We start from the raw sequence: 13,202 nt of genomic DNA, 5'->3' as shown, positions 1-13,202 counted from the left end.
CTTGCAGATAGCAGTGTCTTTGTGGCCATTAGTTTGAAGTAGGCTGTCAAATGAACTTGTTTCTCTGGCGTGAGGAAAGCCATCTGGGAAGTTGTGTTCAAGCTTGCTCCCAGGAATACAACTTGTTGGCAGGGTACAATATGTGATTTCTTTTCGTTTATGGTGTACCCCAGAGAAGTTAGCACTTTTTGTACAAATGCCAGATGATTCAATAGTATGTCCTGGCTTTCTGCCTGAATTAGACAACTGTCCAGGTATGGGTATATTTGAATACTTCTTTGCCTGCAAAATGCAATGACTGGAGCTAGGCACTTTGTGAATAACCTGCTCGCAGTAGATAAGCCAAAGGGCAGTGCAGAGAACTGATAGTGCATGAAGCCTGCTTTGAAGCGTAGGTATCTTCTGCAAGATTCCCTGATTGGGATGTGCAGGTAGGCTTCCTTTAAATCCAGTGTTGCCAACCAGGCATCCTTGCCTAGCATAGGAAGCAACTGGTGAAGAGTTAGCATCTTGAATTTTGGGATCACCAAAAAAAGTGTTTAGGATAGAGAGGTAAGCCAGGAGTGGTCTTTTCTGGGCAACAGGAAAAGTCTTGAGTAGAAATCTTGTCTCTTTTCCTCTTCTGGGACAGTCTGAATAGCCCTTATACTTGAGAGAGAGAACTTGCTTTTTGAGCCTCTGCCCACTGATTTGAGGGTATATCTGGCCAACCGTTTGGGGTTGGTAAAATGTGGAAGTGGAATCTGTATCCTTGGGACACTATATTCAAAATCCATTTGTCCTGGGTAATGAGTTCCCAGTTTTTTGCCTGCAGAGCAATCTTTCCACCTAAGGGAGCAGTTAGCTGAAAAGGGCTTGGAAGTTTTAAAGTTAAGTCATTGAGACAGTTTACCATGGGGGGGGGGGTCTTACTACTCCCTGCTTTGGAAGTGGGAGCCCCCCCACTGCTTAATCCTGTGCGTACCTTGAGACTGAAGCCTGGGTGTTCTGCTGGTTCTGGTTTTGGACTGAGAAGGCCTGGAAGGGGCAGGAAAGGACCATTTCTTAGAAGGCCAATGCCTACTAAATCTTGGAGGCTGTACTTGCAGGAAATCTTTAACAGTTTGCATAGAGTTAGCTTTTTCCTCCATCTTTTTAGGTTCATAGATAAGTACTAAGCTATCTGCCCAAGGGCATTTATAAGCCTAGCCAGAATGCATTGACTTTCGCCACCCCTTAGATTAGTTCCCTGTGCCTCTGTCCAGCAGAGCCATTAGTTCCCTGCGCCACTGTCCAGCAGAGCCACTGCAGTGATCCCCTGGGTAATATTCTGTTTCCCATCCAGCCATCAAGGTTTCTCTTGAAGAATGTTAGTGAGGGGCTCTGCCTAATGTATATTGGAATCCTGTTCCAAAGCATGGGGAGTCTCTGTGACAGGAATCTATCCCTCCAGCATGTCCTACTTATCATTGTGGTAAGGTTTACATCTCTAGAGCGTGTGGCTCTCCGGGATTTGCTTTTTTTTTTAGGTAGAGCATGTCCATCAATTCTGGGTTGGACATGGCCTTGTATGTCAAGCAGAGATCATCTCTGAGTAAGCAGTATGCAACCGAGTACAGCTGGAGTTTCTTGAGTCGGGCTGCATAGAGCATCTGTTTGAAGCCAGTAATAATCTTGGTGAGGTACTTTTGTGGTCTTTCCAGCTGTTGCAGGCGTCTTGTAAGGTACATCCCAAATGGGGCGTTGTATTCTATGATGGGTCTAATGAGTGATGAGTAGAAAGGCACAATAACCTCTCTTGTTCTAGATGCGAACCCTTTTGTGATTAGGTGGGCCACATAGAAGGATTTTCTAACCACCTTGGCAATATGATTATCAAAGGAGAGATTACTATCTACTTGGGTCCCCAGATCCCTTATTACATTTTCTGTATTTAGGGGACTACCACCTATGTGGTAGTTCGTGCGTACTTTTTTTCCAAAGGGGATGACTATGCACTTTTTGGCATTTAGCTTGAGGCCATGATTTTGACACCAGGTATCTGTCTCAGTGAGCCCCATTTGGAGGGTGTCTATCAGCCGGAGAATCAATTATGGCCCCTAGTTTGCAGTCATCTGCGAACTTGGTCAGCCATAGTCCTCCTATGCTTGCCTGTACCTCTGAGAAGTATATACCTAACAGGACGGGTCCTAGGACTAAGCTCTGGGGGAAGCCACTTGTAACCGGTTTAGAGTCGGACGTAGGGCCTGCAACTCTCACCATGTGGGTTCTTATCCATGAGCCAGTTGGCAACCCATCTCGTGATGTAGGGGTTTATGTTCAAGCTGGCGAGCTTGACTACAATACTACAATGGGGAATGGTGTCGAAAGCCTTTGCGAGGTCTAGGTAGGCTGTGTGGACCTCCTTTCCCTCGTCTAATGCCTTGGTAACTCTCTCAAAGTAGTCCACCAGGTTTAGGAGGCATGATCTGCCTTTAACAAAGCCAAACTGGATAGGGTCCAAGGTTTGGAGGTTCCCAATGTTTCTGTTAACGAGTTCCATGATGATGCATTCCATAGCCTTGCAGACCAGGCTAGTCAGGCTTACAAGGCGATAGTTCCTGGGGTCCATTGTGGCTCCACCTTTGTGTAGCGGGATAACTGTTGCTGTGCGCCACTCTGTGGGTACGTAGCCTGTAGAGAGGCTGAGTTTGAACAGTGTGTTTAGGTGAGGGATTAGTTCATTTTAGCCCTTGTAAGACACAGCCTGGGACACCGTCCAGTCCCACTGAAGCTGTGTTTTTGGCTTTGGATAGGGCTGTTTTACAAACACAAAAACTGTTGAAAAAACAAATATGCAGACACCTTGTGATGCAAGCCCTTCTTGGAATCCTCACTGTGCATAAACAGCCCACGAACGATACAAGCCGACACCAATAAAAAGCGAACTTTCAAAAAAACTCGGCAAGTGAACAAGACCTTAACGCCAAGTTTATTAGTAAAAAATAATAAAAGCGTTTTCACTGGAGACACTGCTACAGCTTCTTCAGAGGTAATTTGAAAACGCAATTCAGGCTTTTATATCACGTCAATCGTGCTCCAAACATCAAGGCAGTTTAAAGAGACACTCCAAATTAAAGGCACAAGCTTCATTGTAATAAGCAGCGTTCATAAACAAAAACATTATGTAAAAACATTATATAAAAATATTTAGTATGAAAAATAAAGAATTAATAAATATAACACTTATTTACAAACACAAATAATTAAAAATATATATAAATATTCTTATGGGATAATTCAATGAACTTTATGTCAGTTTCCCATCATTAGATACCCCAACTGATATATATAATTACTAAAAATAAATTTCTTAACCTTGAAAAGGGATCCTCCTAAAAAATTTAATCATGCAACACATGTTATAACATTGACCATATTTTAATAAACTCTGAAGCTGTTCCTTAAATTATAACCATTACTAAACATTCCCCAGACCTTCAAAGATGTCACTATACTGCACTATCATAAATAAAAAAGTCTAACCAATAGTGTCAACATTGCTTAATAGCATAACAGTTACTAATCATAACAGTTATAAAGAACTAGAATGGCAATTACGCCTGGACGCCTTTTCTTACCCTGGCTTGAATGAGCATTGTAATATTGCTTGCATATTGAGAATGAGAAGTTATAAACGTTAATATAAGTTTACTTTCAGTCATAACTGTTATGATTAGTAACTGTTATGCTATTAAGCAATGTTGACACTATTGGTTAGACTTTTTTATTTATGATAGTGCAGTATAGTGACATCTTTGAAGGTCTGGGGAATGTTTAGTAATGGTTATAATTTAAGGAACAGCTTCAGAGTTTATTAAAATATGGTCAATGTTATAACATGTGTTGCATGATTAAAATTTTTAGGAGGATCCTTTTTCAAGGTTAAGAAATTTATTTTTAGTAATTATATATATCAGTTGGGTTATCTAAGGATGGGAAACTGTCATAAAGGTCATTGAATTATCTCATAAGAATTTATACATATATTTTTTAATTACTTGTGGTTGTAAATAAGTGTTATATTTATTAATTCCTTATTTTTCTTATACTGAATATTTTTATATAATGTTTTTACATAATGTTTTTGTTTATGAACGCGTTTCATTACAATGAAGGCTTGTGCCTTTAATTTGGAGTGTCTCTTTAAACTGCCTTGATGTTTGGAGCACGCATTGACGTGGATATAAAAGCCTGAATTGGCGTTTTTTTCAAATTACCTCTGAAGAAGCTGTAGCAGTGTCTCCAGTGAAAACGCTTTTATTATTTTTTACTAATAAACTTGGCGTTAAGGTCTTGTTCACTTGCCGAGTTTTTTTTGAAAGTTCGCTTTTTATTGGTGTCGGCTTGTATCGTTCGTGGGCTGTTTATGCACAGTGAGGATTCCAAGAAGGGCTTGCATCACAAGGTGTCTGCATATTTGTTTTTTCAATAGGGCTGTTTTAACCTGTGTGTTGGTGACTGACAGGGCCCTACATTCTTCTGGTATGGTTATGGGTCCTTTAGGGGGTGAGGTTTGCACTAAACCTGTCTGCCAGAAAGTTGGCAATATCAGTCAATTCAGTGTATTTTCTGCCATTCTGCACTAACTCAGGGCAGATCTGCGAATTTCCACTTAGGTTCTTGACATAGCTAAAGAACGCTTTGTGGTTATCTTTGGAGTCACTGGCAATTTTTCTTTCTAAACTAGCCTTGGATGATTTAATGAGTGATCGTAGTTTCTTGCTGATACTGCTCAGGGATGTCTTTCCTTCTTAGGATTTTACTCTTTTCTGTACTAATTTTCCTTCTTCTGTTGTACAGCTTGTTTATGGCAGGTGTCCACCAGACTGGTTTCCTTTTCTTGGAGGAGTGAGTCTTGGTTTTACTTGGGATAGCACAAACCATGCATTCCTGCAGATGCTCAGAGTGCCTTTGTAAAGGTTTCAGCAGCTTGGACAGCATTGTCCTTTAGCATGGGGGCTATGAACCTTTCCACCTCAGTCTTAAGTAATGTGAAGTTTGCTTTTGAATAGTTTTTCATGGTGGTTTCCTTGATTGGGGGTGGGGGCGGATTGTGGATATCCAGAGTGATTGGTCTATGGTCTGATCTAACCAGCGAGGGGTTGACCTCCAGTGTGGAACACCGGTTGCCCATGTTGGTGATGACCAGGTCCAATATGTTGTTCCCTCTGGTGGGGGTGTTGACCAGTTGATCCAGGGCATTCAAGTTTATAAATTCTAGGAAGCGTTGGGCAAGGGAGTTAGTACTTGAGTAGTTCTCCCAGTTTATGTTTGGGTAATTGAAATCACCCAGTATTAAGGTGTTTAGTAGGACCCTTCATATTTCCCAGTGTCTCCAGAAAGGCGGAATGGGGGGTCCTGGGCCACGGTGGGTGATCTGTAGCAAGCTACAATCTGGATTGCAGTTTTGCCCGTTGTTAGTTGCACATGGATGATCTCTGATGCATTGTGCTGCGCCACTAACCTGGAGGAGTGGGTATCCTTGATGAATATGGATACACCCCCGCCTTTTGTGTTTCAGTCCTGGTTCTGTGGCCGAAAGGTATGGTATGAGTTAGAGCAAAGTAGTGCTGGGGTGCTCTCAGCAGCCTTATACCAGGTTTCTGTTACTGCACAGATGTCGATGTTCTCCATACTGAGCAGTGCCTCGAGTGAGTGCATTTTGACGTTTAGACTTCTGGCGTTGAGTAGCATTATCCTCAGTTTTTGGTTACTTGTGCTATTTATGGTGGTGGGTTTGTCTTTTGAGCCTTGCCTAAAAAAGGTACTATGGGGGCGGCAAGAGCCTTGGTCTGTATTCGAAAGAGTGACAGGTGCAAGCCATCTCTTGCGAAGCAACGTGGCTTGTCAAGCATGTCATCCCAGGCGGACAGATACTGGATCACCTTTGAATGACACCAGAAACTTAGCCAATTGTTGAAATTGATCATTTTTTCTTTATACTGTGGCATAATTCTTGGTGAGGGCAGGATGCTACTCAGGGTCAGGTTCATACTGGCCTGGGCTACATGATCAGAGAGCTCTTCCATGTCTCTTTTCATGTAGTCCAGGGAGGTATGTTTCAGGTCATTCACACCAACATGGACAATGACAGAGTTGTATTTGTACTTGTTCTGGAGTGACCGGAGTGCTTGTGTTATGTGGCGGATCCTGGCACCCATCAGGCAGCTAACTGTAACCTTCTCCTTGTCCAGCCTAGTTAGTGGGACATCAGTGTGCCTGACTATAGAGTCACTTATTACTAGTATGTTGGGTATGTTATTTTGCGTTAAGGGCTGTGATTTCGTGGCACACTGATTATGTGAAATGTGTTTCATGGTTGGTGATGGGGTGTGGAGGTTGCTTGGAGGTCTCTGTTGATTTTGCAGATATTTATTTAGACCTCCGAGTATGTTTTTATGTATTAATGTGTGTTACTTGCCGGTGTTGGTTTATTAGGTCTATGTGAGACTGGTGGTGTGTTGCAAGTATTACCCTTCTCTTGACTGTCAGTTCCAGTCTTGGGTTGAGAGAGCTTTGCCTCCCAGTTTGGCTGTACAATTGCATCTCTCGCATATATTAGTGTTTGGTGGTAGGAGGAGAGGGTTGTCTGTGCACATGAGGCAGCTGTAACTTTGCCTCAAAATGCCCAGATCCACCAGCTGGACTGTAAAGTACACTGGAAACTGCCCTTTGGACATGCCTGAATAGGTAGAGTAAACTGTTTTTCTGATTGGCTGGTGGGGAATGAACAGAGAGCCTTGTCCTTCTGGATAGTATAGGGGGGGGGGCTAGTGCTAGGATTAATTAGTGCTTTTAAGTACTACTTCTGCTTTGTTGCCAAACAGGTGGTCCTGGTTTAAGGAAGCATCCAGCAATTTAGCTTTAACATGATCTGGCAAAAATTGCTCCTTAAGCCAAGCATGCCTTCTAAGTACAGACCCAGTGACAGCAGCCATGCAAGATCCTTTAGTGAATCAAAACCACATTGCAAAGTATGTTAGATCCTGTAAATCTTTACTTTCAGCACAGTCAGGAATCAACATCATTTTCTGTTTAAGCAATCCAATAATTTGCTGCTGATACTTTAACATATGAAACTGGCAGTTTAAGGCCCTAATGGCCAAGGTTGCAGAAGTGTATACCTTTCTTACCTCATCTAACCAGCTCTCTGGAATCTCTATCAGAGGGGGTAGGATTTTTGGCAGTAGTAGCCTTAATGCCTTTAGGTCCCTGTGAAATGGTATCAGGATCCGCAGTAGGATTTTTAAAGAGGAACTTGTGAGAGTCAGGAACCCTGTAATATCCATCTGGTTTTCTGGGAGCAGGAGGTAAGGAGTCAGGGGCCAAGCTACATTCCGAAAAGGCATCATCAATGTCCAGTACAGGGGGAATAGCTAAAGGCCTGTGTTGGGGCAGGAGTAAGAAATTCCTAAACCTCTTTTTAGAATCAGAGTAATCATGGCTTTCCCAGAGAAGATGCTCCCTAAGAGTATGCAAGGTTTCACCAAAAAAGAAATCCTCTGGAGGGGAAGAGTCCTCTGCATCAGAATCCTCATAGGTAGATAAGGGTAAATCCTGGTCATCAGAGGAAACAGAAATTTCAGAATCCTGAGCAGAAGAATCATAAGCAAATTCAGTCCTAGGTCTCAGAGGGGGAAGGTTGGCTTCCCCTGATTAAAGTAATAAGGTCTTCAGCTATTCTTATCATTTGTTTTTTAGGCATAGAGGCCTGACCATGCGGTCTGGGCATCGGTTTTCTAGGCATGGATCGAGTTTTAGGCCTTGAAGAAGAAGATGGCGCTGGTTTAATATGCAAGTCAGTAGGGCCTGAATACACCCTCAGAAGCCAGTGCCTGCACAGCGGCTCCGGACCCATCCAAGGTAGAGACATCTGCAGGTTCCACAGTTGAAGCATCTCGCGGCATACCGGACTCCGAATGGGTCTCAGTAGAGGCCTGGAAATCTGAAGTAGCGGGTATCAGGGGCTATGAAAGCGCTTCACTGAGTACTTGGCGAACTGGTGATTAGCTTAGGAGAAGCACCGTCGGCAGCTTTGGACCTAGGCGGTCTGTCTAGCTTTGCATTTTTTCGGAATGTCGGTAGTCGGGTGGCTTACCGAAGCCATATCTGGGTAATTGAACAGAGTACCAAAATATTTTGAAGCGTAAATATACAGACGACGAACAGTTTGTTGTTTAAATAAGGCACAAAACCAACAGTGAGGTATGTCGTGGTCAGGGCCTAGGCAAGGAATACAGTACGAATGAAAATCTTTACGAGGTATTTGCTTTCCACATGAAATACAATTATTGACTTTTACTGACATCGGTTTAGAACTAGAAAAAGTTTCCTCAACGGGGTACTTAGCTTTAGTTGAAGACTTTGATTCTGAAACTCGAAAACGAAATTTCAGGAGTCGGCTGACCGGCACTTGCAAACTGCTTCTGCTTTGTGCACCGCACGGCAAGAAAGACTGGTGTAATGGCGTCAGCTGCATGTTTTATACCCCCGACTACCTGATGTCATGGAAGATGAGACAGCAACCGACGCAGGACCCAAGACTTTTTATAATGAGGCTGACTGAGGTCTACTGCAAGCAGATAACCCAAATGTGATGACTGCAACAGTGAAACACGAAGAACATCCACCACTGCTCTCTCTCTCAAACTTATCCAAACCAGAAACATTAAAAGAATGCTCTCTAAACTTAGACCCACTATCATTGCTGCAGATAAACTGCCCACTGAATATCTAAAACTAGCAGCTGATGCCATTGCATTTCCCATCTCTAACTTAATCAACCCTCCCATTACAGAACATTAAGTCTCCAAACTCTGGAAATATCCTACATTACCACACTTCACAAAGGGGGGAATATCAAAAGACCTTTCCAACTATAGACCAATATCAATTCTGCCTCCTCTGTCTAAAATACTGGAAAAATGTGTCCACCTCATGAATAATCTCCTTTCCAACAATCTTACTTTCAGGCACCCAACATGGATTTCTTCCCGGACATAGTACTGCAGCTGCCCTATTAAGCTTCACACACACAGACAACCAACTTAAAAATAATCAACTTGTTGCTCTCATCTTTCTAGATACGTTCAAAGCTTTCAACACAGTATCCCATCAAATGTTCCTTCATGAACTCTCCTTACTAAAAGTAAACCTAGCCAACCTGCTCTCACACGGTTTCAAAGTTACTTATCTGAATGCCAACAGGCTGTTAAATGGCAATCTGATCTCTCTTCTCTACTACCCATTTCAGTTGGAGTGCCACAAGGATCAATCCTAGGCCCACTCCTCTTTTCAAACTTTACCAATAATCTACATAAAGCCACCCAATCTGCCACCATTATCCAGTATGCAGATGACTCCATTCTAAATTGCTCTGCACTGACTCCACTCTAATCAGCTCTGCACCCTCCCTCTCACTACTCTAAGAGGTAACTCAGCAGTTCTTCACTTCCATAGAAACCTGGATCTCAAACATTAACTTATCCTTAACTCAAATAAAACTAAACTAATGATCTTTTTCAACAGCAAATCCCACAAACACCAAACCTCCTCTTCTAACACCATAATACAACCAGTTACCCTCTCAAAACTGATTGGGGTAACTACAGACACAGGCTTAAAATCTGATAAACACCTAGCAGCAGTAATAATAATAATAATAAAAAAAAAAAACACATATCAAACTAGGCTCCTTATACTTAACACCCAGACTCCACCAGGCAATCTATCACCAGAACTTACTTACTATCTACTCCTCTATATGCTTCACCTATCTTTACTAACCTAAAGAAAACAGACTTAGCCAAGTTTGAATCTTGCTATAACAAATTTGGTAGATTTGCAACTCTCCATTTAGATCCCACCACCGTAATGCTCTTCATCAACTGAACTAGCCTGAGCTGCCAAATTTCAAACTTCACCCAACAGGTGCTCATTCCATGTTATATCAACGTGATAAATGTCAATCTCTCCAACTACTACAACCACAGATCAGTATTAGAAACTTGAGATCTTCTAACAAATTTCTACTAAACGTTACAAAATCAAACAGCTTTGATGACTCTCTCTAATCATATTGTTAAGGTATGGAACAATATACCTCAGGAAATCAAAAATACTAATAACATCTTTAAATGCAAACAATTCTTTAAAGTCTACCTATCCAACTCCTGGCTTTGCTTAGTACATTTTCTTCTCTCCCTTCTTCACACCCTACTAAAAGACACAAATGCATAACCTTTTTACAATTCCACCACCTGCTCTTCTCTAGTCCTACTTTATTTATCCCTTTTACTTTGTCTCTCAACTTCATATACACCATTATTTCACTATTATCACTCTTTACTTTATTCTTTATCTTCTATCTCATGCACATCCTTATCAATTACTTTCAATCTTGCTTCTTCCAAAATCCTGTCACTTATCACCTCACTCTATTATTTAGTGATCTCCGTTTAATTATTTGGCACTTTCTCAATACCTTATTATGTAAATAAGCTTTCCCTTAGAAAACACTTGCTGACTGAATTAGCTTGTCTCAATTTTTCATATGATAGGCTGTGTCATACAATTGCTGTATATATCTACTACAGTTTTGCACTGTCATGTTACTGTTATTTTTATTACTGTTGTTATTGTTATTGCACTAATCCAGTACTCCACTACTATGTAAAATGTCAAGTTAATCTTTTTTGTTTGTAATATGGAGCTTTTCTCCCCAGGCCTCTGCTGAAAATGGACTATACGTCCAGTCAGATCTTCCTGGTAAATAAATGTCAAATAAATAAAAAATAAAAATTCAAGATAAGAAATCACAGTTTCCTTTGGAAACTAACAGTTTTTACAGAAAAAGGAAATGGAAAGTATTACTCCCTAAAGAGTACTTCTCTAGCCAGCTTGAAAAATGCCAGACAACCATTAGTTACACAAAGCACATAGTATGAACATACTTTGGCAGCAAGAAAGATCTGAAGTTTTTGGCACCCTAATTACTCCTTTTATACATCTCTCTCAAGCCTTCCTGCCGTTAGGGGGCATAGAAGGTTCACTAAAGCTTTTAGAAACTGTTCGGTGGTCATATCTTGGGCATACTATAACACATTTAGCTTTGGCTACTGCAGCACTGATCATTACGTTGAACATTACTGTGTGTATGGAACTGCACATTTACAACATGCAAGTTAGACCTCAAAGAAGTATGTAACTAGTATTGGGAGAACTTGACTAGACTGCCTCTAGCTACTTATTGCAAGGTGAAATCATACATGTTCTTAATGAGTTTTCTTATGAATGTCAAATTTAAACTAGAGTTAAAATACAGTAGCTGGTTAGCTAGTCCTGCAGCAAGCCAACATGGAAGTCACTGCTGTTACTAGAGAGTTCAGACCTACGTTTTCTTTGGGGGGCCAGGGTGGAATGGAGCTGATGAGTGGAAAACATTGCCAAACTAGAGTAACTTTATGCCCTTCATGTGAGAAATGCATCAATAATTCATGATTACCAATAGTAACAGCTTAGAGTCTGAAGGGCAAGGGTGTCAGTTTCAAAATCAACCTAAGATTAACTCCAAAAATTAGGAGCAAGGGAAGAGCCCTTCCAATGTATTCAACAGGTGAAGACAGAGACCATGAGGAAGGAATGAGAGGGGAGAGATTACTGACTGACCATATACTTCATGAATGAGTCCTACAGACAAACCGAAACATATGATTTTTTCCCTATGCCCAATTTCAGGCATCCTTTGACCAGTGAATCTCTGTGCATAATGTTTCAAATAATGCAATTTCCTGTGACTTTCAGATTATAGCTCTGCGAGGTGGTGAACTAAAAGTCTCAAACTCGAAATGGTTTCAGTGACTAGCAGTGATGACTGATGCTATAAAATCATTTATGATGGTTCAAAATGCTGTATGAAGGTCAACAGCAAGATAGACAAAGAAGGTGATAATTATTCTTTAGTAACCAATAGCTATATGGGCACCGCATATGTATGGGAGTCTCTTCTTCTTTGATGACTGCAAAAAGATCTGGACAATGTGACAGAAAACAAAGATGTGTAGTGATGAGCATGCCACTTGACCCAGGCAAGGGTGATGTGTGTGTGGGCCAAGGGGCAGGACCCCAAAGGGAAAAAGTTAAGAAGGCAAACCTACTGGCTTGAACAAGTTTCAGGAGTCCTCTCAAGGTATGGTTAGGGTTTCTGAAAAAAGTTACTATAAGCAATTCAAAGATAAATAATTAGTACTTACAATTTTCCCAACTGCTTTCCTCTGCATGCATCACTTACTACAACTTCTTCTACTCTTCCTCTCTGTAAACAAACCAAAAAAGGTCTCAATTTACTACTATGAATAGAGATATTTGAAGAAGTATCAATTAAGACAGACAACCATGTGCCAAAGTATTTTACGTTTATACATGCCTAAGAAAATAAAGGACTTCAGAAACAAAACCTGTGAAAGATTGCAAGAAGTCTACAACAGTGATGTGCATGAAAAGCAATGACCGCTAATTTAAACAATACAGAGTTGCAGAACTGTATTCTTTTTCCAATGAGGTCATCTTGGGGGATGATCCTTTTTCTGTAAAGAGGTCATTATGTGACAGACTTTGCCCATACCACCCCAGAATTCCAGTTCTGGGTAGAATTCAACTTAATTTGAGTGGGATCCACATTAGTCATTCAAAGACACAGGTGACATGAAACCAATCTACAATAAATGGGAAGCCTATGCTATGTAATACGTAAACTAATTAATTATTTTTTTCCTGTCTTAGCAAGCTTAACTACAAGTTCAGCTGGATCTACTTAGTATCCTGTGGTTCTCTCAGACAACAAGTACACACTACATACCATTTGAATAAGGATATTACTATGACCCTTGTCTTGTCTGGCAGTTCAGCAAAGTAGGTTAACAGTATGAGTTAAAGAGCTTCATCCTGTAGTGCTGGGACTGACTCACTCAAACTGCATTTGAAAACTATATGAATCACAGCAAGTCACGTAACTTGGAAGTGCTCCTTGGTCACCCTTGAATTTATGTCCACTGGACCTATCCAGCTAACAATTTTAAAAATGAGGATGCATGACGTAATTTTTAACATATGTAGGATGCAGCCACTGCAGTGTTACATACATGCAAGACTTTGAAATTTTAATAGCCTTCCTCAGATTGGTA

The 13,202-nt window shown here is 41.1% G+C and overlaps 1 protein-coding gene across 1 annotated transcript in view; it reads right to left on the bottom strand.

Moving 5' to 3' along the window:
- The window catches only part of GNPNAT1 (glucosamine-phosphate N-acetyltransferase 1), a 722,404-nt gene that overhangs the window by 156,347 nt on the left and 552,855 nt on the right, over positions 1-13,202 (bottom strand). The window contains exon 5 of the mRNA XM_044074400.1: positions 12,273-12,334. Within this exon, the coding sequence (XP_043930335.1) occupies positions 12,273-12,334 (62 nt within the window). The remainder of the gene's footprint in view (positions 1-12,272; positions 12,335-13,202) is intronic.

This window comes from Protopterus annectens, chromosome 6.part0, assembly GCF_019279795.1.
Source record: "Protopterus annectens isolate FY-2018-M chromosome 6.part0, PAN1.0, whole genome shotgun sequence".
In the NCBI taxonomy this organism is placed as follows: domain Eukaryota; kingdom Metazoa; phylum Chordata; order Ceratodontiformes; family Protopteridae; genus Protopterus; species Protopterus annectens.
Note: the sequence above shows the minus strand (reverse complement) of the source record. Positions and strands in the feature narration are given on the sequence as shown.